The sequence below is a fragment of the Uranotaenia lowii genome, chromosome 2 (genome assembly GCF_029784155.1).
Source record: "Uranotaenia lowii strain MFRU-FL chromosome 2, ASM2978415v1, whole genome shotgun sequence".
NCBI classification, from domain to species: Eukaryota; Metazoa; Arthropoda; class Insecta; order Diptera; family Culicidae; genus Uranotaenia; species Uranotaenia lowii.
Genome location: NC_073692.1, coordinates 270465807 through 270491584, shown reverse-complemented (window position 1 = coordinate 270491584; position 25778 = coordinate 270465807). Strand labels below are relative to the sequence as shown.

At 35.9% G+C, this 25778-nt stretch overlaps 1 protein-coding gene across 4 annotated transcripts in view; it reads right to left on the bottom strand.

Annotated features, from left to right (window-relative positions):
- The window catches only part of LOC129748653 (protein strawberry notch), a 52093-nt gene that overhangs the window by 24005 nt on the left and 2310 nt on the right, over nt 1-25778 (bottom strand). For 3 of the 4 annotated variants that reach the window (XM_055743321.1, XM_055743322.1, XM_055743323.1), the window contains exon 2: nt 14045-14150. In XM_055743321.1, the coding sequence (XP_055599296.1) occupies nt 14045-14150 (106 nt within the window). Of the gene's footprint in view, nt 1-13282; nt 13470-14044; nt 14151-25778 lie in introns of those variants that run through there. The other variant, XM_055743324.1, reaches the window with a different exon arrangement.

The window sequence follows — 25778 nt, the reverse complement described above, 5'->3', positions numbered from 1 at the left end:
AACCAACTATTTCTTTCAAATTATTGGGCTGTATTTGGTATCAAATTTATATTTCAATTCAAAATTAAATATAAAAATACTGGCTGTGCACATAATAAGCAATAGAAAACAATTATTTTCTGCCATTTTTCAATAGGGTATGTATGTATTTTTTAAAAACCGTAATTTGACCGCCTTCGGCACGATTAGTGTTAAAGGAACTTTACCATTTTTTGACACATTATTCAAATTTATATGAATCGTTGAATGTAAAAACTATACATTTCCGAACGTAATGAATCATCCTTTTCAAGATGAACCGGTCGAGAAGCCTTGGCCATCGCACGAAGTGCAACCTGTACATGACATTCATTAGACCGGTTGTCCTCTACGGGAACGAGACGTGGATATTGCTCGAGAAGGACCTTCGAACACTCGGGAGTATTTGAGCGACGGGTGTTAAGAACCATATTTGGCGGCGTGCAGGAGAACGGAGTGTGGATACGCTGGGCAGGACATATCGCGAGAATGCCGGAAGACCGTCCTGCAAAATAGGTGTTCGGTACGAATTCGGTTGGAACGAGACGAGCAGGGGCGCAATAAGCGAGGTGGTTAGACCAAGTGGAGCGTGATCTGGAGAATATGGGATGTCCGAGTAGTGGGAGAACGGTTGCCATGGACCGAGTAAATTTTAGGAATTATGTTCATCAAGTTATGTCGTGAGACAGAATACTAACGAAACGAAAATTACCGAGTTCGGTAATTGAAGCATCGATTTACCGATGATCGTTTATTTTTTACCGAAAAAATTACCGAAAAGTTTAACGATCTACACATGTTAGGATTTCGGTAAAAAAAATTACCGAACTCGGTAATTTTCGTTTACTGTGTATGAAAATAAATCAAATAAGGGGTTATAAATATATCTGAATGATTTAAAACTATAACTTCGTCACTTACAGGATCCTATAACCTGCACTAGAATCGATTAATCATTAGATTATATTAACCCTTTAATGCATAGTGTTGTTTTAAAACAACACGAATTAAAATCCGAATATCTCGGAAAAGCGTGGATTTTTTTTTAGTTATGTATGCACAAAAAGTATTTTTGAGATTAAAAAAAAACCATGGTATAGATTTTCATGACCCCAAAGTAACATTTTCTTCCCTGCATTTTTTAACGGGAAGATTACATGTTTTTTCATCAGCAAATTTGGTTTGGTTTTGTCATTCAAATCAATTCCTTAATAAAAATTCTGTGAAGATTTTTTTTTAAATAAAAACCAGATTTGCAAAATAAACGCAATTTTCCTTTGTATTTGTGGTTTTCAGCTGATAATTGATTCTTGATAATTTTATCTTGATTGTGAAGCTCATTTACGAGCTGAATTTGAATCTTAATGAGCCAAGAATTGAAATTTGTCTGATTTTTACAGCGACTTTTTGTTAATTTTCTATTTTAACAACGATGTCGAGTTGATGGGCCTCTTTGCAAATTGCCAATTTCTGGTAAAGTAGCTGGCTTTTGATGACAAACTCTACATTGAGACAATCCTTACATTCGAAATAACAGGTTAAGAGAAGGAACGACGGTTAAATATTCGGTTCGGTAATTCGGTAATTTTTTTACCGAAATCCTAACATGTGTAAATCGTTAAACTGTTCGGTAATTTTTTCGGTAAAAAATAAACGAACATCGGCAAATCGATTCTTCATTTACCGATGTTCGTTTATTTTTTACCGAAAAAATTATCGAACAGTTTAACGAAATACACATGTTAGGATTTCGGTAAAAAAATTACAGAACTCGGTAATTTTTGTTTACTGTGTACCTGGGGTAAAGGGGAAGGCTTTATACACATTTTTCCAATTTTCTCTCCTTCATTCAATACAATTTAGCTAAATTTAGCATTCGAAATCAGCATCATGACAAGTTGGGAAAATTGCTTGTTTGTTCTGGAATAAGTATATATTTTTTTCTTTATTTTAAGGACCTTTGGAATAAGTAGGGGAGAGTGAGGATACTTGATCCCTGGGGATACTTGATTCCTTCCCTACACACAACGAAAAAAATCTGTAAAATCACATCACATGTGATGTAAATAAAAAGAAGCATCATATATGCCGGAGTTTTCAGTGCTAGTTGGAAATTACACGCCAGTGAAATGTTGCAACGTGTAAAATAAAAAAATGATGTAAAATATGGCAACATGTAAAATAAAAATGATGTAAATTATAAAACCACTGAATATTGGAAGAAAAAATTTCCAATTGGAATCTGTTTTGTTTTATTTATCGGTATTTATGATTCAATAATGGAATTATCTCATGTCATAATAAAAATAAAACCTTTTTGTTATTAATTTAATTTATTTCATTTGGTGACGATAATTTTTTAATCTCACATTTTTTTATCTTAGGAGTCACATTCACACTTTTATTTTTTCTCGAAGACCGGATCCAAAGTTGAATAACTTGGAGCTGCTTCCAGAACCGCTTGCTGCTTCACGAAGATCTCTGGGAACTTTAATCGCGTGAAAACTGCTTCAAAAATACTTTTTGGTGCACGACTTTGACTTGACACTTTGTTTAAATTTGTCTGATCCTATTAAATTGAAATTCAATGTCCTCATCACATTCCATGTCGTGTAATTTTAAGAAATTTCTATTTCTATATTACATCACATATGATGTAACAAAAACGAAGCATCACATATGATGGGATTTTTAGTGCGAGTTGAATATTCCACGTCTGTAAACTTCAAAAGGCGTGTAAAATTTAGAGACATGTAAAATATTAAAGACGTGTTATATTTAATTCGCACTGAAAATTCCGTCGCATGTGATGCTTCTTTTTATTTACATCATATGTGATGTAAATTTACATCAAATAATCGCGTTCCGTGTCAAGTAATATTTGTGTCATACGAATTCAGTGCTGTTAAGGATTCAACTTTTTTTAATTTGTAAATTTACATCAATAAATCGTGTTCCACGTCATGTAATGATACAGGTTTTCAATTTCAGTGTTGTTAAGGATTCAGATTTTTTTCTGTGTATATCTCGGAACCAGAATGTCTAACAAATTTCAAATGTTCTAGAAAAATATGCCAAACAGAACACAACGACAATGCTGTTATCTAGACAAATTTAAAAAAAAATTAATTTTCGAGTTATTGAACTTTGTTTGAAAATTTTTACAAAATGTGATTTTAAAATAATTATTGACTTACAAAGTGGCAATGTGAGAGTGACACACCTTATTTAGGGTAACGGACTTATTTTGGACCGGATGCCTATTTTGGACCACCTTACAGCTTTTTTACAATTTTTCTCTCATAAATGAACCATAAGTTAACCATGAAAATTTTGATCAAATATAATTAATGCTACTTCTCATGATCCTAATCATATCTAAGATTCCATTTAAATAAGCTGAAAAGGCCTAGAAAATTGAAAACAAAGTTCTGATTTTTCACGGTTGGGCCAAATCAAGCCCACTTCAGGAGGACGTGTCATTATTGGAGTCTATTTCCAAGAAGTTTTCTGCCTAGCTGTGATGAATTTAAAAACTACAAACATGTTCACAGCTATGATAAAACACTTAAAAATTGGTTTGCAAGCCCGAAGAACCAAAAAAACTTGTTTTAATAGCAATTTGACCCATGTCGAAAATAGGTCCTACTTAAATCCTTAGGGACTTATTTTGGACCACCCAACATAACCTGAGTATTGAACTTGCTGTTAAATGTTCATGAACGTAATAAAACGTCGTACGGCGATATGAAAAGTATAATGCAAACTATTTCAATCGTTAGATTTATATAAAATTAGGAATTTCAACATTATTTTATTTAATCAACTCGCTAAAGCCCAAACCCGCCTTTAGTCGGGGTTTAGTTCAATCGACATAAAACCAAGCCAGTCATTGTTTTTACTTACTTTTTGTGCACTATGTTTTAAACTACGTTAATCTTAAAATCTACATTAATGGCAACTGTATAAAGCAGTTGTCAAAAGCTTCAGTTTAAAGAAGCTTAAAAACATGCACATTTTTTTTTATTAAGACATTATTTTTTACGCTTCACGAAAAATGATTGAAGTTGGTCAAAACATTTCGACCACCTACATGTAATGCAGCTTCACTACTTGGTTAGGTAGAAGTGACGAAATATAAACCCCGTCTAAAGGTGGGGGTGAGAAAAAAACGACAACAAATCGCAAATATGTAATAGATTTTAATATTTGTAACAGTTCAAACATCTCGGTTCATAGTAGAACAATTTTAACAAATAATATATTCAACCATAGCTATGAGAGAGTCTTAACATGATCCAAAACTTAAAACAAATGTTGAAATGTGTAAAAATTACAAGCGAAAAGGTACTAAAAATCTAGTTTTTAAGCCCCTGAGGTTATGCAATTTCTGATAAAAACTGTTGAAGAATTTACTCCAACGATAATTTTTTTCGTGGAACAACAGTTGTTTCAAAACTAAACTTTTGTGAATTTTATAGCGAAAAGAAAAAAAATCTGACTTTTAGATGATCAAAAAGATCCCTAATTCTCGTATATTTTATTCTTTTTTTAATCTATGTATTCTACAGAACTGAAGCCAAACCAAATCCACTGAGGTTTTGGAATTCCCAGGGCTGGTAGCGGTTTGACAATGAAATAGTAGGGACTTTAGTGACCAAAATTTGAAAAAAAGTGACCAAATAGTGACTTTGAGGACCGAAAAAAGTGACCAAATAGTGACTATGTAGAACGAAAAAACTACTTTGAAGTACAAACAGGGTTGCTAGCGATTTTTCGTTTTGAAAATCCAAAGTTTTTCCCGGTTTTTCCCCGGTTTTTTCCAGTTATAAATGATGATTTTTCCGATATTTTTATACTTGTTTTTTATTTAAAATCATAACGAATAAAAAAAATCAATATAAAAGGCTTCAAATTTCTAATAATTGTATCCCAAAACTTGTTAACCGATTAGAAATCATGGCAAACACTTCGGCGTCTTGAAACACGTAGTCTTTTCGTTTCAAATTTACAGGCTATCATAATTTTTTTAAAACAAATCTAACGAACTGAGCATCTATTCGTTGTTTTGCTCCACAATTTCAACAATTTTGCAAAAAAGTCCGGTTAGATTGATCTTGAAACTATAATGTAAGTACTTTTCAGCCAATATAAATTTTCTAGAATTTCTATAGAGTTCTTGAAAAAAAGTATAATTTTTATAGAAATATGTTAACAATACATCGAAACATACTATAAAATCAACTTGAATGGGGATTTGTCTTACAAAACTCAAAATCATTAGATTGCCCGAAAATATTTAGTTATTTTCTAAATCCAGTTAAATTTTTTTTGTACAAATCCAAAGAAATGTTTTTCAAAAAAAAAATTTTTTCAAACAAAACAATGAATAACTGTAATAGTCATTTGAACTAAAGATTCGTGAAAATATAGAAACCATGTATAAAACAGGGCTGAGGTTCAATTGTTTGAGTGTAAGATATTAATTTTTATCAGGGTTAAGACCTTAGATTTCTGAAACTATAAACAACAGCTTAACGTAGAATGAATTATAAACTTAACACTTGCGATATAATGCTTCCTTCCTCAGACCAATTAAAACGAAATACACAACAACAACAACATTAAAAAACCAATATTTTTTTCTGATCAAAAAGAGGTGTAACTCTGCTTAAAAACGTCTCACGCTGCCAAATTATTTGATTTTTGCATAAAATAATTTTATTAAACCTCTTCAAGTGAGAGTGTAATACCTCCATAAGCTAGAGTCGTTTTCCTGACTAGACCAAGGAAGTTAGAGAAAATAACACTTTGTACCATATTGAAACTTACTCAGAAAACTTCGAACTGATCCATCAACTGGTGTCAGGTGGATTTTTATCAAATACATATTGACTAGTTGAATTCCTAGATCACTTAATTCATTTGTATGTTGCAGACCCTCTATAAAAGAGAACCTGGTTAAGTTAGAAACCTCTTTAAGAGAGGAAAAAAGTACAGTTTTGTGTTTAGTTTTGTCGATAATAGTTTCATTATTAAATTAATATCATTTGAGTTATGCTTGTTAGTGTAGCACACTTGCGGAGAGCGAAAAAACGAGATAACTCATACCTATTTCTCCGCAATTAGTGATAACATAAACGCTTATTTTACTAAAGAACGAAAATAAGCGATTATGAGATAAATCTATATCGAGACTCGCAAAAATATTCTTAAATTTTCTAAACAATTCTAAAAATATATTTGAAACTTCGTGAAAAAATTTCTAAAATGTCTATTTTCCCGGTGAGGTGCAGAAATTCCCGGTTTTTTCCCGGTTTCCCGGTGACGTGATGAAATTCCAAAGTTTTTCCCGGTTTTCCCGGTTTTCCCGGTTTTCCCGGTTCGCTAGCAACCCTGTACAAAAAATGTGACCAGTCAGGCCCGTGCGATGGACCCTTCCGGGGGGGTTTTCAAAATTCAAATTAAGATAAAATTAATAACAATACCAAAAATAAACAATTGAAAAGGAAAGGGTTTTCTTACACCATTTGTCACTCATGTTCAACACAAAAACTAAAAAAATGACTGATAAACAAAATTTTGGAAACATATTACAATGAATGTTTCAAATTTTCGATAAGTCAAGAAAGTAAGAAATAAATTAGTTTCAAATGAATTAAATTAAAAAATATTAAAAAATATTAAATTAAAAAATATCTGAATTCTAAAATAAATGTCAAATCTTGTACAAAACTTAGCATGAATAGATGTTAGGAAAATGATAATAATTGTTAATTTTTATTCATCTAAATTTGGAATTCTTTTCCTCATTTTTAACTGGAAGTTTAGTGAGAAATTCCGCTGTAATTTTTTAATTTGAACAAAAAATATTTAATCACGATTTAAAATGTAAATTACCGATTACTGAATAAGAAATGAATATTGAACAGAATTTATTCAATGTTTGATGTTTTAATTTAATTTTATAAAAAGAAGAATATATTTATAATTATTTTAAAAGTGCCAGTTATAGAAGCCAGACATAAAACCTTTAATAAAGTAAAATCCTCCATGTTCAACTACACTGACAAAGAAATGTTAGAAAATGAGTAATTATGTGAATGATAAAAACTGATAAACAATTAAAAATAATGAGTTCAAAACTTTTGTTATTAACACTGCGTATTAAAATTTATTTTGAAAGTTGCTACTTAGAACAATTTTTCAAACTTTTTAGATTAATTTAAAAATCATGATCGATCCGAAAATATGATTTCATATAAACAATATTAATAAAAAGTTTTTAAAGTTTCAATCGCAGGTTTTTAAGCTTTGAATTACAAACTCTGAGTATTTTGTCTCTTTTGATTAAAATATTGGGTCCTGAAAGAACAGGAGGTTGAAACTATGTTTTTTTTATTTAAAATTTGGAGTTAAAGGCTAATGGTTGAAGAACACGAAAATTTAGAATTTAAAAACAAGGAAACAATTGTTAAAAATATGTCTTAAAAATTTAAAAAGTTTGATTAAAAAAATCCGGCAAGTTGATTATAAAATTGAAAAAAAAACTGTACAATAAAATTCGGTAGATTTATTTAAAAAATTGAAAAAAAACAGTATGGAAATTAAAAACATTTCAGGAAGAGTTTTTTCAATAAACATGTTTCATCATAACCATTTTGGTGCTTATTTTTCCAATTATTGATTTGGTAAATAGTGTCCTCAACTAGAAATTTTGTCAAATTCGGCCATTTAGTTTTGGTAATAAAGAGTTTATTACTAGTAAAATTGATAGATAACTGATTATGGAAAAATGTCATTACAAGTATTTTTGACATCACAGCAGAAAGTGTAAAAAAAACTTCTAATTCTAATTCTATTTAAAGCTCACTAATTCATATAAAACTTTTATTTCTAAATAATATGTTTTTGATTTGAGTTTTTGTAAAAAGAAAGTGCCGAAACTTCTCTAAAGATTTTAAATTATTTTCATTTCAATAACAAACCCACCGTACGAGGAAAGGTGTGCTCTGATATGTCTAACCTCACTCGAAAAGCGGCGCGTCGAACTGCAGCAAGGTTTTATATTCGACACATTGACCAACCGTATTGACTGTGCTTACATTCTACAACGTGTTAACATTTGTGTACCAACGAGAACACTTCGACAACGTCAGTTTCTTTCAATTCCTCACCACCGTACTGCCTATGGCCAAAACCACCCTATTGACAAGTGTTGTGAACTTTTTAATTTAATGTATAATTTGTTTAATTTTAATAAGTGCAAACGTCGTTTTAAAATAGGCTTAAGAAGAATTCCCTAGTTTTTAAGTCATCAGTCTGTACGGTAATTAAACCGAAGACTAAATAAATAATAATAAATATAAAAGCTGATAGAAATATTGCATACATATTTAGATTCGGGGGATCCAAATTAGTTGAAATTACCGTTTAAATTCATGGCACCTAAAAAAAATGTAATTTTTGTGGCCTTGTGTAAATTTTTACAACCTTTTTTTTAAGTATTTAGAAGAACAAAAAACTCGAAATAAAATTGAGTCTGAAATTGTTTTTTAAAGGATATTTCATATAATCATAACATTTGTTATGACATAAAAGATTTTTTTCATAAAAAAATGGTTCGTTTCAATCTCAATCTTAGTTACACTTCTTAATAAAAACCCATTCTAACTAAAGACGAGATAGGGTTTTTGTATATCAAGTTTTGAGTTCCAATACAAAAGGTTGATTGAACTAAAAACTAGAATCTACAATCAAAGTTAGTTTCAATTCACGAACGTCAAATAATGTCGTAGATCGAAATGTCTCAAGCCAAGGGTGATTCATGCCGAAATTCCGCCGGAGGCGAAAAAAATTTCTGACTGACTGATCAAGTTATTTACCGTTACTACCGTCAATATTAACACGCGCAATTCAAATTACTCTTTCATTGGTTTATTATCGTTGAAAAAGTGACTTTTTGTGATAAAAGTGACCATTTTTCGGAAAATAGTGACTTTAGTGTAGGGTTGCCATCCGTCCCGCAAAAGCGGGACATGTCCCGCTTTTTTCGAAAATGTCCCGCCGTCCCGCTTTTTACTCGAAATGTCCCGCTTTTTTTAAACTAAGTTTTCAAATAAAAAAAAACAAGTTTGCCTAGGTATGATTAATTCTGCTTTATCAAAATTGCACATTACACAAATAAGATGCTTGCTTTTTCTTTGATCCCTTATTTATTTGGGAATGATCTTTTAATTTTTTTTTGCAATTCCTATAATTGTAAGATTTCTATCTATCAAACAAGACATTGCATTCAAATTTGTAGAAGAACTGGTTTTCAATTAAAAATATGTTAAAAAAATGTATGTGACAGTGTCACATTGTGACACGCCTTATGATTAATTCTATTTTTTCTATTTTTGAAATTGAACATTTGGACACTGAAAACAGTATTGAAAAGTGCTACATTTCAGCACGACCAACTTTATTTTTAGTTGATGGTTAATAAATGAATTTTCAAGGGAATGTTGCGAGTTTGCATAAAATTGTGTATGCTGCTGTATGTGTATGTTATTATTTTGAAATCTTCTCAATCTTGAAACGAGTGGAAAAAAATATGCTAATTATTATCATGGAACTCTTTTCACAAACCGGAAATTTCAAGCCATTCCATAAAAAAATCATCGTATACCTACATTGTACATATACTAAAATTGGTTTCTTTGTATAAAATGTAAGTTGATTTGCCTTATGAGAGCCTTATCAAAGCATTTGTTTAGTCATGACCAGCGTCTCCAATTTTCAGACTCACAACACAAAAATCTGTCAAATGAAAGGCAAAAGCTTACTACTGTAAATTTGTATGCGATGCTTTCAGTTGAAATTCGACGGTGTTTCAAATGATGATGATGTTAATGATTTTCAAAGTGCACCTGATGATTTTCAAACGAAAATCAAGATCTTCAATTTCAAACGAAAATGAAAATTGTTATATTTATGTAATTTTTTTCAATTTAGTTTTTTGTTATTATAAACTTTTTAAAAAAGGAAATGAACCAAAAACTTGAAATTCATTTAATATTTGTATTAATTTTTGATAAAAGTGAGAGGAATCGATTTTACAAGCAAACAAAAAAACAGTAAAATTATTTATTTTTTATTTTGACAGTTTGATTCCTCTAAAAATCTTTCAAATAATTTATATTTTTAGACTAATAATCTACTTATTTGTAGATTTTCAACAAGGTATGAAAATGAAAGTAATCATTTTCAGTCGAAATTTTTTTTCTTTCATTTGACTGTTATGCGGACCGGTCTGAATGTTTTGTTTACTGACTTTCATAGCAACCGGAAACTTATAAGTTTTCCTTTGGAGGCAAAAAAAGTTATTCGATTGTGAACCTCCTAAGCAGTCCAGTTTCAAATGATTGAATGGAAATTGGAGACCTTGGTCATGACATTCAATTGCAAGTATGGTAAAAATCAAGAAAATATCTTGGTATTTTGTAAAACAAAAAAACGCTTGTGATGCTGATAATTTTTTAATCATTTATTTAATTTTTGTTTCAATCCATGTTGTTGTAACGTCATTGTGTCGTTCACACTTTTTTACCAACGGAAGGGCATTGAAAAGCTTCAACTTTGTTCGATGTTTATGCCTGGATTTGAAAGCATAGACATTGGCTCGGAGGGCAGATGTTATATTAACTGAAATCTGCCTCCATTATCGATTTATAGAACTTTATACTTAAGTTAAAAAGTACCGCACTTCAAGAGTAAAAAAACATATTCACATATGCTACATACATTTCATGACTTTTTAAAACAAATTTAAAAAATTTCCCGCTTTTTTCGGCTGTGTCCCGCTATTTTCACTCAAAATGTCCCGCTTTTTTTCAAAACCATCTGGCAAGCCTACTTTAGTGACCAAATGATGAAAAAAGTGACTTTTTAGTGACTGACCCGAAAAAAGTGACCAAGTCACTAAAAAGTGACTCGCTACCAGCCCTGAATTCCAAATGCATCAATTGATATTGTGGAGTTGATGATGTCAAACTTATCATTGGGTCGCCTGAAGGAGATTTGCGTTCTAAAAATTGATCCTTCAACATTGATATTTCAACAAACAAATCTACCTAAATAGAGGCTGAGGAAAACTTTTAGAATGTTAGTTCAGGAATGAATTAACGTGAACAAACAAAACTTGACTACAAGCTTAAGCAAGGTAAAGATTAACTTAATTATTGTTATAATTGCGCATCAATTGCTGTCGTAAGTATAGCAAAATTTAGGAAAAAAACTGATTCAGATTAAGGGTGGTCCAAAATAGGTCCATATGGTGGTACAAAATAGAAATCTGGTGGTCCAAAATACCGACCAAAGTAATAATCAAATAGACGAGTTTTTAGGCTTAAATCTTGTTGCATTACAACAAACGACGATATGTTTCGATAGAAAAAGCCTTGATCTTCGTTATGAACGGATGAAGCAGTCTAAAATTGTAAAATGTACTTTTTTATTTCAGAAAATAGCATTGCTACTTCTCAAAGCGGTCCAAAATAGGTCCGTTACCCTATGTCATAAAACTCAAACCAATTTCCATGACTCTTCGGAACCGATTTCAACAACATCTACACGCAGAGAAAACTTGGATTTTGAAGCAAAATAAAACTGACTTTGATTCAAAACATTCATTTTTTGGAATCAAACTCCTGTTACTTTGAATCATTGAATTATAGTTTTGATTCAAATGAATTTTTTTTAAAGAAATAATTAATTTTTTGAATCGAATAACTTTGGACTTCGATTTTAAAGAAATTCTTTGATTCAAAAGACATTTGTTCAATTGCATATTTCTTTTGAAACAAAGTAAATTTTCTTCTAACCAAAGAAAAATGTTTTCGAAGGAAAGGAATAATTTTTTTCAATAAAAACTTCAAACTTAGAGTTATTTTGGATTGAGCAAGAAAAATTTAAAACAGAAAAATAGAATTGAATTTGGTCGGTCGTGTTAAAAATCTAAACCGGTTAATCAGAGTTAGCTTCAGGACCACTGCTGATTCCGCCCCAAATTCAGCGGTTAGATTTTCTTCGGCCCGATCTTCAGCGGCAACTACCAGTCAGATGGCGAGGAAAGCCAGCAACGGGACTTGCTTCCGGAAGTCAGCCCACGAAGGAATGTCTTTACGCCAAACTGTTAAACTTTGTCACCGAAATTTAGGATCGGATCATTCAATTATATAGTGAGGGCATGGAATGAAATTTGACTTTTTTTCTGTGATGTTGTTCCTAAGGTTCCAAAGAATGTAACTATTTGTTCACCTGAATAATTACCTAGCAGGGTTACGGTTTAGAAGCCTTTTTAACAAGCAAGGAAACTTTGTTGTTACCCTGTACATTGTAGGGGGAGTTTTAAATCCAACGCTCATTTGATAAACGAGACTCGAGTTTTTATGGCATATGACACCATTTATTCTTCTTACAAAACTGCAAAAATCAGTGCAGCGCATTATGCTTTTTCTGTGCTTAAAAAAATCTTCTTTTTGCATAAAAACTTGGCTCTTAGTTTGGAATGTATGTATGGGTGAATCCTTTTACAACGTGAAAAAGGCGTTATTTCAAATCAGTCAATGGAGCATATACAAAAAATATGTTGAGGGTGAATGAAATTTATCTCCGGCCTTAATAACTGCTAATTGTCTTAAGCAGAATTGTGCGCATAACAGCTTTAAATCCGCTGATCTTCGATCTGTGAAGATGAATTTTTATACCAAGCACATCTTTTTTAAAAAGATTGTTTTGAATAGTTTTTCTAAAAAAATGGAATACCTTTTCCTCTCAACAAATAAAAAACATACATGTACACACATTTTTGACGGATAAAGCTTAAAACTGAAATTTGAAAATTAATTAGATATCAGATATAAGAAAGGCAATACATTGCTATGTTTAAGGTAAATAACTTCTATTGAAATGGGCCAACTTCAAATAACCACAAATCAGGGATTTTCTCATTTTTTTTTGCTGCTTTGATCTTTGAACTGAATGATCGAGAGTATTATTCAAAATGCCCAAGTTTGACGTTCTACAATCGCTGATTTTCTGCGCAGCCAATTCTAAAATTTCCAGCTAATCGAATTGTTAGATGTTATAGCAATATGGAACTTCAGAATTTTTGATATAAAGAAACAACGACAAAATGTAGCCAAATTCTGCTGATATCCGCAATCATGAAAGAAAGACATTTGTAATGGCAAAATGTTTCTTGATTCAGATTACTTACACTTCTATGGTTAGTTTGGGTTATTCACACGCCCTACACTTCGGTAGATTTTTGAAGGGTTTTTTTTTATCAAAATTCACTTCCACAAATAATTAATGAGTGGTTTCATAGCTTTGATTATCACTTATATCGCACCAAATTTGTTTTTAGAGAACCGAGTTTAACCTCACGAGTGGATAATTACCAATTGACCAATTCTGTCGAGTAGACAGCACAAGCAAGCAAGGAATGAGAGTCACTACGCATCTTGGACAAGTGGGAAGTAAGTTTAAGGGATGTATAATGTATAATTTCCCGCACAAGGATGAGTTGAATCGATTGGATGTGCAGAGGTAAACGCGCGAGGCATACTCCGGGCTTTATTTACGAACCCGTTTCTGTACATAGCGGATTGGGGTGGCTTCAACCAGTCTGCAGCAAACCCATCCATACAGGCCCAGCCAGTTCGCGCCTAATAATGGTAGCCGTGTTTAAAACTGAGGCCTCGCTGTTTAGAGAAAGGGGTGAGTTTTCGTGAAAATCACTTTCCCCCACCATTTCAGCTTCTTAGCGTATAGTTGACGAATGATAAGAACATAGCTGTGGGCCGGAACTGAAATTTGTGTGTTGGATATTCAAATCTTGAATTTATCTGGGCTGTTCGCTGATTTAAATTGAGCATATATTTCACGTTTTATTTTAAATAAAAAAAAACTTAATGTGGCAATGCGGTGGAGTATTTGATAGTAAAAAGAAATTAGAAAACAAAAGCCAAGCACTTACCCGGTACTTCAATCTCATCAGGATCTTCATCTTCGTCGAAATCGGAACCAGAAGAATCGATATTCTCCTCGTCATCTTCAAAACCGTATGATGATTTCTTTGTAGCCTGTGGAATAAATAGAATAAGATGCGATAGAGTGCATTTTCAGTTGAACAAAATAGTATATTTACTATATTTTTTTAAATGCAACAGAGAGTAAGAATTTTTATCATATGTGTTTTATTAAAATATTTTACTGCTGTGCTTCGAACCTTGCTGCTCAACAGCTGATCATGTTTTTAGTTGTTTTTATAAGTATATCACCCAGGTGGTAAATCCTTTTTAAGGATTGCATTCCAAGGCACGGCGAGCGACCGAGTCCCCCCAGTATGCTACTCTGGGTCCATGGGAGCAATTGGACGACTCATTATTGTTTATTGTTTATAAAAAAGACCATCTGACGTAAGTGTCTTAATGGTTTTGGTTTACTTAAATCTAGATCTATCTAATACTAAGTACTCCTACGCCATAAAGTCCACCTGGGGCCTCTGGTCATAATTCCCACCCGGACCTGCATCGAAGGCTGTACCCGAAATGGGAGACCAAGTCCGCGCTTGTTTTTTTTTTTTTTTTTTTTTTTTTTTTTAATTTTTTTATTGGCTTTACCTCTATAACATAACCGGCCAAGTGTTAATTACTCTTCTACTTACATGTCTATTTTACATTCAATTACAAAATTAGCTATCGTTTTATATAATTCAATGTCTTTCTTTTTTAGTATCAAATGAATATCGGGTGGAATTCCTTTTTTCATTAAAATTCGCCAAATAGGTCTACGAAGATTTTCAAATCTGCTGCATGCGAAGATAATGTGATCAGGATCTGCGATGGATTCGCCACAACTGCACGTCGCGTCCAATAGGATACCATTTCTAGTCAGATGAGCAGGGAGCCGTGAATGATTTGATATTAATTTGGAAAGGATTACAATTTGTCTGCGGTTGAGATCCAAGCTACTAAACCATGGTTGGAGCGAAACGTTAGAGATGATGCTGTGACAGAAACGTCCTTTAGTTCCTGCATTCCACTTTGCTTGCCATTTGTGCACTGTTGTACGCCGAATCGGAAACTGGATGTCGAATGATGTTAAAATATAATCTGCTGTACCACCATTGATGCACGCACTTTTCGCCTCTTGATCTGCCAACTCGTTCATTGGAATACCTCTGTGAGACGGAACCCATATCAGATGGATCTCGTGCCCCATTCTTTGTCCTTCAAGAATGGAAGCTTTTATATCGTACCAAGCAACGGGATATTTTTGATTGATGTTGATTTTTTGAAGGCTCGTGAGACAACTCAAACTATCGGTTAGAATAATATACTGAGCAACAGGAAGGCTTACGATCATTTTCGCAGCATGCCTGATTGCTAGAAGCTCTGCCATATAAACTGATGCTTTACTGTCGAGTTTGATCCCTTCTGCAGGCGCTCCAAAACTATTTACCACAGCATAACCTGTGCCGTGTATATCTTTCGACCCGTCAGTTGCCAAGATTTTCGCGTTGGCATACACTTCCAAGAGATAGTTTGAAACCAAATCAGCTGCCGATGAGTTCTGGTGTTCTGAACATAACCGTTTAACAGTGAGATCAATGGATATTATTGTTCTTACAACTTCACGGTTGACCATGTAGCATGGGAGATTATTTAGAGGCTGTTCAAGTGGAATAAATTCGTTAAGCATTCTTATGGCGCGGTGTATTCCCGTAGCCACTAAGCCACCTTCCAAGATCGGTCTGGAGTATTGACCATGCCAAGAAGAAAGTGACGCTCTTTTATTTACAAAACGCATGACAGCAAGTTCTCTTCTTTGTTGCAGCGGAATAATACCAGCCATCACTTCGAGTGAACCTGTGTGGGTGGTTTTTGTGGAGCCCAAACAGATTCGAATTCCTGCCCATTGTAGTCTATCCAAAACGATGGCTTCTTTTTGTGTTAACTCCGTCATAAATATGGAACCGTATTCCAATATTGATCTCACACATGACTTGAAAATAGCTAACATTGCTGCTGGATGTGCTCCCCATGACTGGCCCGATATGCTTCGTAGAAAGTTAAGATACGGAGCCGTACGTTTTTGTACCTCTCTAATATGACACGACCACGACAGATTTCGTGTGAGGTACATGCCGAGTAACCTCAGGGATCTGACGTATTCCAAAGTGCAACCGCCGATATTTATTTCTGGGGGATTATCGCATTGTTGTGTCGAGATCAGGAGGCACTTACATTTCGTGGGCGAAAGTTCTAACCCAAGGTCGAAAATATTTTCCACAACTATATCCACTGCCCTTTGGAGAGATTCGCAACTATGCTCCAGCGAGGTTCCTCTTACAGCAATTGTTGTGTCATCGGCGTAATTTACGGTTATCACATCAGGAGGGACACTGTTGATCAATCCACTGATCACAACATTAAAGCATAACGGACTTAGTGGAGATCCCTGAGGAAGGCCTTTCCACGTTGTCCTAGATATTGAATCTAATCCATTTGAAATGCACAAATTCCTTTCTTCAAAAAGATGGAAGATACTTCTTACTAGGCATTCAGGGACTGTTAATGAGCGTAATTCGCGGACCAGAACATTAATTTCCACGTTGTCGTAGGCGGCTTTGATATCGAGGCTACATATCACCACATGCTCTCTTCTTTTCAAAGCTAAAGAAGCTTCATTAATCAGGGGAAACAACGCATCCATTGTTCCTCGTCCTTTCCTAAAACCGTTGATAGCTGAAGGGAATAAGTTGTTGTTTTCGATGAAATGTTCTAGTCGATCTTTGATTATGAGTTCATACACTTTGCGAAAACATGAAGCTAACGCGATTGGGCGAACAGCAGAAGGAGAAATCGGATCATGACCACTTTTAGGAATCGGTACAATTTTAAAGGTTTTCCAGCTTTCCGGAATTCTTCCTGAAGCAAAAATTTGGCAATAGATTTTTCGCAACTGACTAAGCGCCGCCCATGGGAGATGATTTATGACGGAATATGGAACACCATCCAAACCAGGAGCCGAATCTTTACCGATTTTTAAAACTGCTTGAATATCCGATACTGAGAATGGTAAACCAGTTTGAGGGCAACACGAACATTGTAGAAAAGCCGGGGGTGGATTTTTGGCAGATGAGGGAGCCAACTTGTCCAAAACATCGTTGGCCAAATTGTCCGAAATTCTAAGGTTTTTTGATGGCTCTCCGCGCCCTTTGAATCTTCTAGCCATCCTCCATAAGGTTGTGAGGGACGTAGAACTATCACAACTATCACAAAAATGTTGCCAACTTTTCCTCTTCTTCTCGCGTACCAAATTTCTGAACCTTCGTTCTGTATTAGCGTACCCTTCGTAAGCTTCGGTTGACAGCTCTCGTTTCCAAGCGCGGAAAGCAACTCTGGTGGCTTTCTTCGCTTCTGTTAGCTCTTCGTCCCAATAGGGTTGCGGTATTCGGCGAGTGTGGTTCGAGTTTACTGATGGACAGGATCTGCGCAGTGCTTGCCAAATCAGCTCAAAGAAGACATCAAAGCTATCCGGTTCTCCATTTTCGACGAATGATTCCTCGAGGCTTCCGGTAAAACGTTCCCAGTCGATTTTCCGAACATTGATTCCAGAGTAGAATTTCATCGCGCATGTAGTACTCGAATGAAAAACTATCGGAAAATGATCGCTTCCATTTGGTGAATCCAAAACCTCCCAGTCGAAGCACAAACTAAGGCTCGAAGAAACCAGCGTGATATCAATTGCGCCCCACGACCGGTTTACATCAAACCTAGTTGGCTGACCATTGTTGAGAATGACGAGATGAGATGTTTCGATGGCTTGATGAAGACGGTCTCCACGTGTGTTTCCATGATCGCTTCCCCATAGGTGATGTTTTGCGTTAAAGTCTCCTCCAATGATGCACGGTTTCGGAACGGTTGATAAAAAATTATCAAACTGAGTCTGCGATATGTTGGCTTGCGGGTGTATGTACACAGATACAATAGTGATCAACCCGGAGATGTATTTGATCTGGCAGGCAACGGCTTGAATATCCGCTGACAGTGCAATAGGAAATGCTACGGGATTCAGTTCTGAACGAATCGCGATGGCTACGCCCATCGAGTTTCGTCTGTGATCTTTACGAAAAATGGTGTGCTGCGGTAGACTAAAGTTTGTGTGATTGTCGAGATGTGTTTCACTCAAAAGCGAAATATTGATATTGTGTGTATTTATGAGCTGGATTAAAGATGAGCGTTTACTATTTATCCCTCTACAATTCCATTGTAGACATTGCAGAGGAACGGTGGCTGTTAAAGTGCTCGGTGTGGTGTTTTTCATAATCTGAGATTAGCAAAATATCCTTTCATTTTATCACTTACAACATCCGAAATTCTCTCCAAAACCATTTGTTGAATTTTTTGTCGAGTTTCAACATCTTCCTCAGGAACTTCCAGAGCCTCTGCAACGATATCGATGACCTCAGTAGATTCAATCGTCGATCGGATCGAATCGCAAACCCCGTCAGAAATGTTAACTTCAAGTTGGGGAAGCTCATCGTCCGAATCGACATTATGACGACGTTTGCTGGAAGGATTAGACCCATTCTTGTCAACATTACTTGTTTGGCAAGCAACTGCCACGGTGGATTTTGTTGTTGGTTGGGAGATGATAGTTAGTGAGTTTGATGATTCATTTGAAGTTGTTCCACAAAACCAATCGACACGTCCTTGTGAAAAAGTGTCGCGCCGCTCTTTATCGGTTTTCTTTTTTTGAATTATTTTCGGACAAAGCTTGTGATCATTGGCCCGATGGGAGCCCAAACAGTTAACGCACTGGGGCTCACTATTTTCACATGCATGATCTTCGCCGCCCACTTGCTCCAAGCATTGGTTACAGCGTTTAGCACTCTTGCATCCTTTTTTATCATGTCCCAAGCGCCAGCAGTTACCACACTGGCGGACAGGATAAATGTACTGCTTAACAGAATAAAGCACTCTATTCAACTCGATGTGAGTAGGTAAACTCTGCCCAGCGAAAGTAAAAATCACCGTAAACAGGGCTTCCTCTTTATCATCAGCTAATTTTCTAAGCACACGACGAGCATGAACTATCTCCGGGTTATCAACTTGATTCGACTTGCGTTTATCGTACGCATTAGCAAACTTCAATTCTTCATCACAAATATCCGGCTCAATATAGGCTACCCCAAGGCACTCCACCAGCCGTTGGGGGATAAAAAAACGCACTTCATTTGAGGTACCGATGCCTGCTATTTCATTAGCAGCATCCCTCGATCGCATCAAAATTTTCATTTTGGTTTTAGAAACCGGCATAGCACGTATAAAATCGTCACCAAATTTCTTCACCAGACTTTTAGCAATCTTCGCAGCAGATATATTTCCGACATTTGTTTCAGCCATAACGAGATATGGCCCAGCATAATTTTCGTGATATTTCCGCACTCGAACTTCATTTTTCGATGACCTTGGTGTATCGTTGTGGGTCATTGCACCGCTCGACAATAGCGTGTGGAAGGAGAGAAGAAAAATAAATTAGATTTCGATTCAGCTCACACACACGATGTGCAACGTACCGTAGTTCAAACGAGACTGCCGCGCTTGTTTTTAGTTGCAGTGGGAGCGAAATGTCAAGATCCTCCACACTCGGCTCAGCATCTGGTTACATAACCGGTAGGGTTTCGACTTTTGGCTTACGCTCCGAAATCACACTTTTATCGTCTGTGCCTCGGTTGATTCTCGTTTGATTTGGAACCACATCGAAGAACAATTCTATTAGTTCTTCTGATGTCTGATGTCTCCGCTGGAATCAATTTCGCCTGTTTTCCTTGGTTCAGTCCGTGTATCCCTCTGATCTCGGATCCAGATGCAATTACGTAACCATCTTCATCTAGGACCTCACAATAACCTGCTCGGAACACCACCTGCAATATTTTGTTGTAGATTTTTCTGATGAACAGAAGGTTGGCCGCTAGATCGGGAACTAGTAAAACATCGCGTACTTCGACGGGATCTTCTTCAAGCACCACGGTGACGTTACTCATGGCAACAGATTGGATCGTTTCGTTGTTGCCGTGCTAATGGAATGCACACACCTGATCATGTGGGAACTCGCCGCCTAATCGAAGAACCACTCGTATCGACCTCTCCCGCCATCACCGCGCAGCACAGTGCTGCGAACCTGGAACCTCCTGGATTGTTCGAAGAACCTTGCTTCTCGGGGCAATCTCTGCCGATACTCTCGTTCCGGGGAAGAACCATCTTCGGAAAACTTCTTTAATATTCACTTTTCTTAAACTTCTTTGGCCAAACTATTCTGGGCCCATGTTGGTTGTGTAGTTTGGTTGAAGTATAAACTTAGATAAGAGTTTTATTAGCTCGTTTTTATACCCGACAGAAAACTTATTGCTAGGCTTAGCTGAACTTGTTTGAACTTTTTAGACAATTCATATCCATGAACCCAAAATGCTACTCTAACATTGTTTTGCAAAAATTATATTTTTTCCTTATTGTAGCCCCCGTTCCGAATTGTGGCCCTTTATGGGTTCCTTAACCCATTCGAGACCGATTGCACACCGTGTGTGCAATGGAATTTTTGTGCCTTTGTCAGAACAATCTTTCATTGTAAGTTTACTATTGCTCGGAAAAATAATATTCTTATACCAATGGATTCCTCAAATGTGAGGCAAAATGTATTGGGAAATGGTTTTGACGAAAATCAAACGACATGAAAGTTATCTAACAGTAAAGTACTATGAGTTCGAATGTCGTGAAAAGGCCTCCGTCTCGAATGGGTTAAATTGACCGTCTCTAGAAGAAATTTGCCTCACTAATACAACAACAGCCCCCACCGATTCGTTGATAATATCCTGGAAGGAAGAACAACAATGTTCTGTATTGTTTTCAAAAAGTCGGAAGTACGAAATATCAATCAATTTTTAGAATTGATATTTGCGTGCAGAATAATCTTACTTAAAAAAGTTTCACTTGTTTATTTCAGTTTTTGGTGTGTTCTACAGGGTGGGGTAGAGTGGACTCCCTGATTTGATTGGTTAACTGTATACAAGATTATTACAAAAGCTTTTTTGTTCTGAAATTAACATACAATGCCATTTATTTTTATTAAGTTTTAAAAATTATATCGTCCAGGTGACGACCTTGACGAGCGATGCACATAGTCAGCCATTCAATGAAGTTTTCAAAAACTCTACGCATCATATCTGGCGTTATTCGGCGATAACTGCAACAATTGCTTCCTAAGAGCTCCCAAGGTCCTTGGTCAAACTTTGTAAACCTCAGATTTGAGATAACCCCAAAGAAAATAATCACACACTTGTAATCCAATTCCTTGAGGTTTTAGCATCAGGAAACTATCATGACGATTCAAACCAAACCATATACGCAATGCACGCTGGGTCGCCACCCCACTATCCTTATTTTCAAAGAATGCTTCGACTACAAAACCACGATGCTCGCCAGTCCACGGCATGGTGACTACTAAAAATGGCGTCTTTCCCCCCAACACATAAAACCACTCCGACCCCGCTAACTCGCGCGCGCGCTCTTCAGCGATTTATTGTAACTAGGGAGTCCACTCTGCCCCACCCTGTATTATCAGAATGACAATCTCGAACAAATAGGTTTCAAAATATTGCATTGGTTAACATAAATGTGTTTATTAGCCAAACAAACAAATGTTCGTTTAATTTTTTAACATGGAACCATGATAGCTTTGTTTCCATTGCAGTTAACATACGACAGTGAATGTTCATAATTTTTTTTTATTCCACTCTCATTAAAGGAGGAGAGGCAATTTAAAAACCATTATGACCGAAGCAAGCTAAAGCTAAAACTCAAGTAGGTAAGCGAAAAATTCTTTGAATCATACATTCTGGGTACAACCTGACGGTGGACCACAAACAACAGATGAAATTTCAATTTGTAAAAAAATCGCGCAAAGTAGTCAACTTTGAAAAATTCTAGTAAATTTAATTTTTGTTGTTGTTTTTACTAGCAATCGAATGAAAAATAGGTTTTTCAGACCACTTTTTTGTTACCCTTTCAATAAAAAAAAATTAAAAAAAATTCTTGGCTTCATGATGTAGACATAACTTCAGCTTTCATATGCATAAGGCAAATATTTTTTGGACGTGTAATATATGAACTACAGCAGTTTTCCTGAGGCATGTTTTTTCGGATTTTTTTTGTCATGCTGAATAATGAGAAAACTAGTAGCATAAGGTACAGTGAGGGGCAAAATAAAGTGTCCAAATTATTTTTTTTCAATTTCCTTTATTTTTCTGGTTAAAATTCAACGAAAACGCATCGTAATCATTTTTTAAAATTGTTTATTATGTTCTTTTCAATTTTTGTTTATGTTGCGCTGTTAAAAAAAAAGTTTTTCTGATAGAAAAAAACAGTTAATATTCCAAAAAAAAAAACAGGGGCAAAATAAAGTGTCCAGATCGGTACAGCTTCAAATTGATTCAAACTGAAGGCAAACAAGAACGATTTAATAATGGGTATGGCCTCCTTCGGCCTTCAACACCTCCTGAAAGTGCTTCGGTATACTTTCAACAAGGTTGTGCAAGTGTTGTGGGTCGAGTTCCTCCCATGCATGCTCCATGGCATAAAAATAAGTATTTTTAATTGGTCACATCAGTCTTATCAATCAGAACATCGAGGATGGCCCACAGATTTTCGATGGGGTTCAGATCAGGACTTTGTGGGGGCCATTCAAGGGGTTTGATGCGGCAGGAACGGGAAAGTGACTTCATCAGATTGGCCGTATGCTTCGGATCGTTATTCTGCTGTAAAACGAAACGCTCTTCGAGGCCCGTCTTGATGAGGGATACCTCGAGGTTTTCCCGCAGGATATTGCAATATGACTCAGCTGTCATGATTCCGTCAATTTTACCAAATTGCCCACCCCACCCCAAGAAAAGCACCCCCACACCATCACGTTATCTCCTCCGTGCTCGACTGTTCCTTGGATATGGCGATCTTGGAGCTCCTCACCCGACTTGCGCCACATATGATCCCGCTTCTTCCGGTTGAATAGCTCGAATTTGGATTCGTCGGCCCACAACAATGTTTTCCAGTACTCGAGCCGTTTATCGGCGTGTTCCTTGACGAACTTGAGCCGCTTAGCCTTGTTCACCTGGCTGATGAAAGGCCTTCTCACTGCGATCTTGCTATGGTACACCTTTGCATGGATGCGGTGACGGACAGTACAACGCAATACCGAAAATTGGAGCTCTTCCTGTATCTGCCGGATCGTTATTATTGCGTTTTTCTTCACTTCAAGAATGATTTTCTTGTCCGTTCTGGCATCTGTCTTGGGCTTCAGTCCTCTTCCTGGGCGATCCATCTCCGATCCGAACGTTTTCATCTTTTTCATGATTTTTGATACCGCTGTCTTGCTGATTTCGTAGTGTTTGGCTACTTCCCGATGCGTTTGACCGTTATTGACATCACGAACAACCAGTTTCCGGATGGATAACGGAATGGAACCAGAGATTCATGCGTTCTCCATATTTTACAACTTATTCGAATGTAGACACCTGTTTGAATACTCCACACGGTAATTTCAATTTATTCAGAGACTGATTTGTTTTGGTTCAGAAGTCGCACCGTATATGAAGATAAAAGGCCCGTTCAACAACCAATTGAAATTGGTTTCAATCGATTTCGATTGGTAAATGTATGTTCACTCAGCAAATGTTTTGGTTGAAACTAATCCAATACACGTTCAATGAAGCCAATCGGAATCGATCGAAACCAATCGAAATCGATCAAGCCCGAGAGCAGGATTCGTTTCTATCGGTTTCTATCGCACTAACACAAATGCAGTTTTTTAAATGTCAAAAAACATCTTATTTGGTTTGCTGTGGTGATGTCAGTGGTGATGTAGTGCCATGTTGAGCTGAGTCAGTGATGCTGTGCCGGTGGTGCAGTGCTAGTGGTGTGGTGTCAGCCAAATCAAATGCAGTTAACAAGGAGAAATGCCGTGAAAATCAAAGCGGTATCAGGAGAATCCATAGTGTGTCGGTGGTGCGGTGCTGGTGGTATCGATCGGTGCATGCTGTGTTGGTTTTGCTGCGTTGGTGGTACCTGTCGGTGCAATTGCTGCAGTTGTGCAAGCATTGCGATGCAAATTTGGACTGGATGCTGACCATACATCTGTCCGTCGGTCACATTCAGGTTAATCCGGATTCTGCGCCATTTTAACCCTTCACATCGATACCACCGAGAAATTGAACGTTGTGTATTGGCAATCGAACCGCTTAGGTTAACAAAAAATACCCAGAAACAGCAGGAAAAATATGCGCTGAGTTGATAATCGAATTGGAAGTGACAATAATTCAAGACTCACCACAGAAAATAGAAGAATTTCTTCTTACTTAAGTAAAAATTGTAAAAAACGATAAAATATCAAATAAAGTACAAAATCAATTTACCGTATTTGTCCCTAAAATTAGCTCATTATAAATACAATAATTGTAAATACAATAAATGTAAATACAAGAATTATTCTTTTCTTATTCTAGCTAATATACATTTGCGTTTTCGATTGGGACATTTTCTTTCCTGTTAAAGTTGACACATTTCTACTCTAAGGGTGCCTAATTGGGATTGTACATTCCAACTAAACGTTTTTTCAATAATTTTTAAAATTGGTAATTTTATTTGGAAAGCGTTCAGCTCTCTGTTCAAAATTTTCTTCGTCGATCAGATCTCAGCGCACCGATATCCTACTCGGTATAAATATGTTCCGAGATCGTATCCGGAATCGTATCCAATGAGGTTGTTCGTCCGAGCGGATCAGCTCGCAGCTGCTTTCGGTACATCAGCGACATCAGAAACCTTAAAAACAACAAACAAACAACATAATAAAATAATATAAAACCACCTACAAAATCAAAAACCTACTATTTTTAACGGAGGTAGGGGGGGTAGCTTCTTGTCCGACCAACTTCGCTGATCCAGTTACATCTGTTGCTGACATTAAAAACACAAAATAAACGCAAACACATATCAAATCCCAACAATTTTATAACTCACCAATTATACTACCGAGAAATAAGTCCGAAAGAATATTAATCCATCATCGAAAACGGTTTTTGTCGATGCAAATATCCGAAATCTTCCGTGAAGGAAATGCTTTTTTTCTTCCATTCAATTTTTTAGACAGCAGAATAACATACAGCTTTGACAACAACAGAGTGCATTAGTATTAGTGGGTGACGTTCATTCAACAGCCTGATAGAAATCGATCGAAGTCAATTGGATAAACAGCTGATCAACTGTCAATCCATTTCAATTGAATCGATTGAGTTTCGTTGAACACACCTACAACTGAGTGAGAAACCTTCAATATTCTGAGTTGTTTTCATCCCATGAGGTTTTCATCTAGCGAGTTCCAAATCCCGGGACTTAGCACACTTTTTCGAGCAAAATAGATGAAAACAACTCAGAGCGTTTGAAAACAAAAGTTGTTGGTCGGACGGCGACGGGTAAAATTTTAAAACTTGTTTTTATTTATTTATATTTAATTATTTTAATCCCCTCTAGGTTTGTTTTCACCGGGTGCGAGGTTACTTTTCGCCACTGGAATAGGCGGATGTACCGGCTAAACAAAAGGCCACATCGGACGCCCTCCATGATGAGTCTAGCTCGGAATAATCTCCCACCAGCACC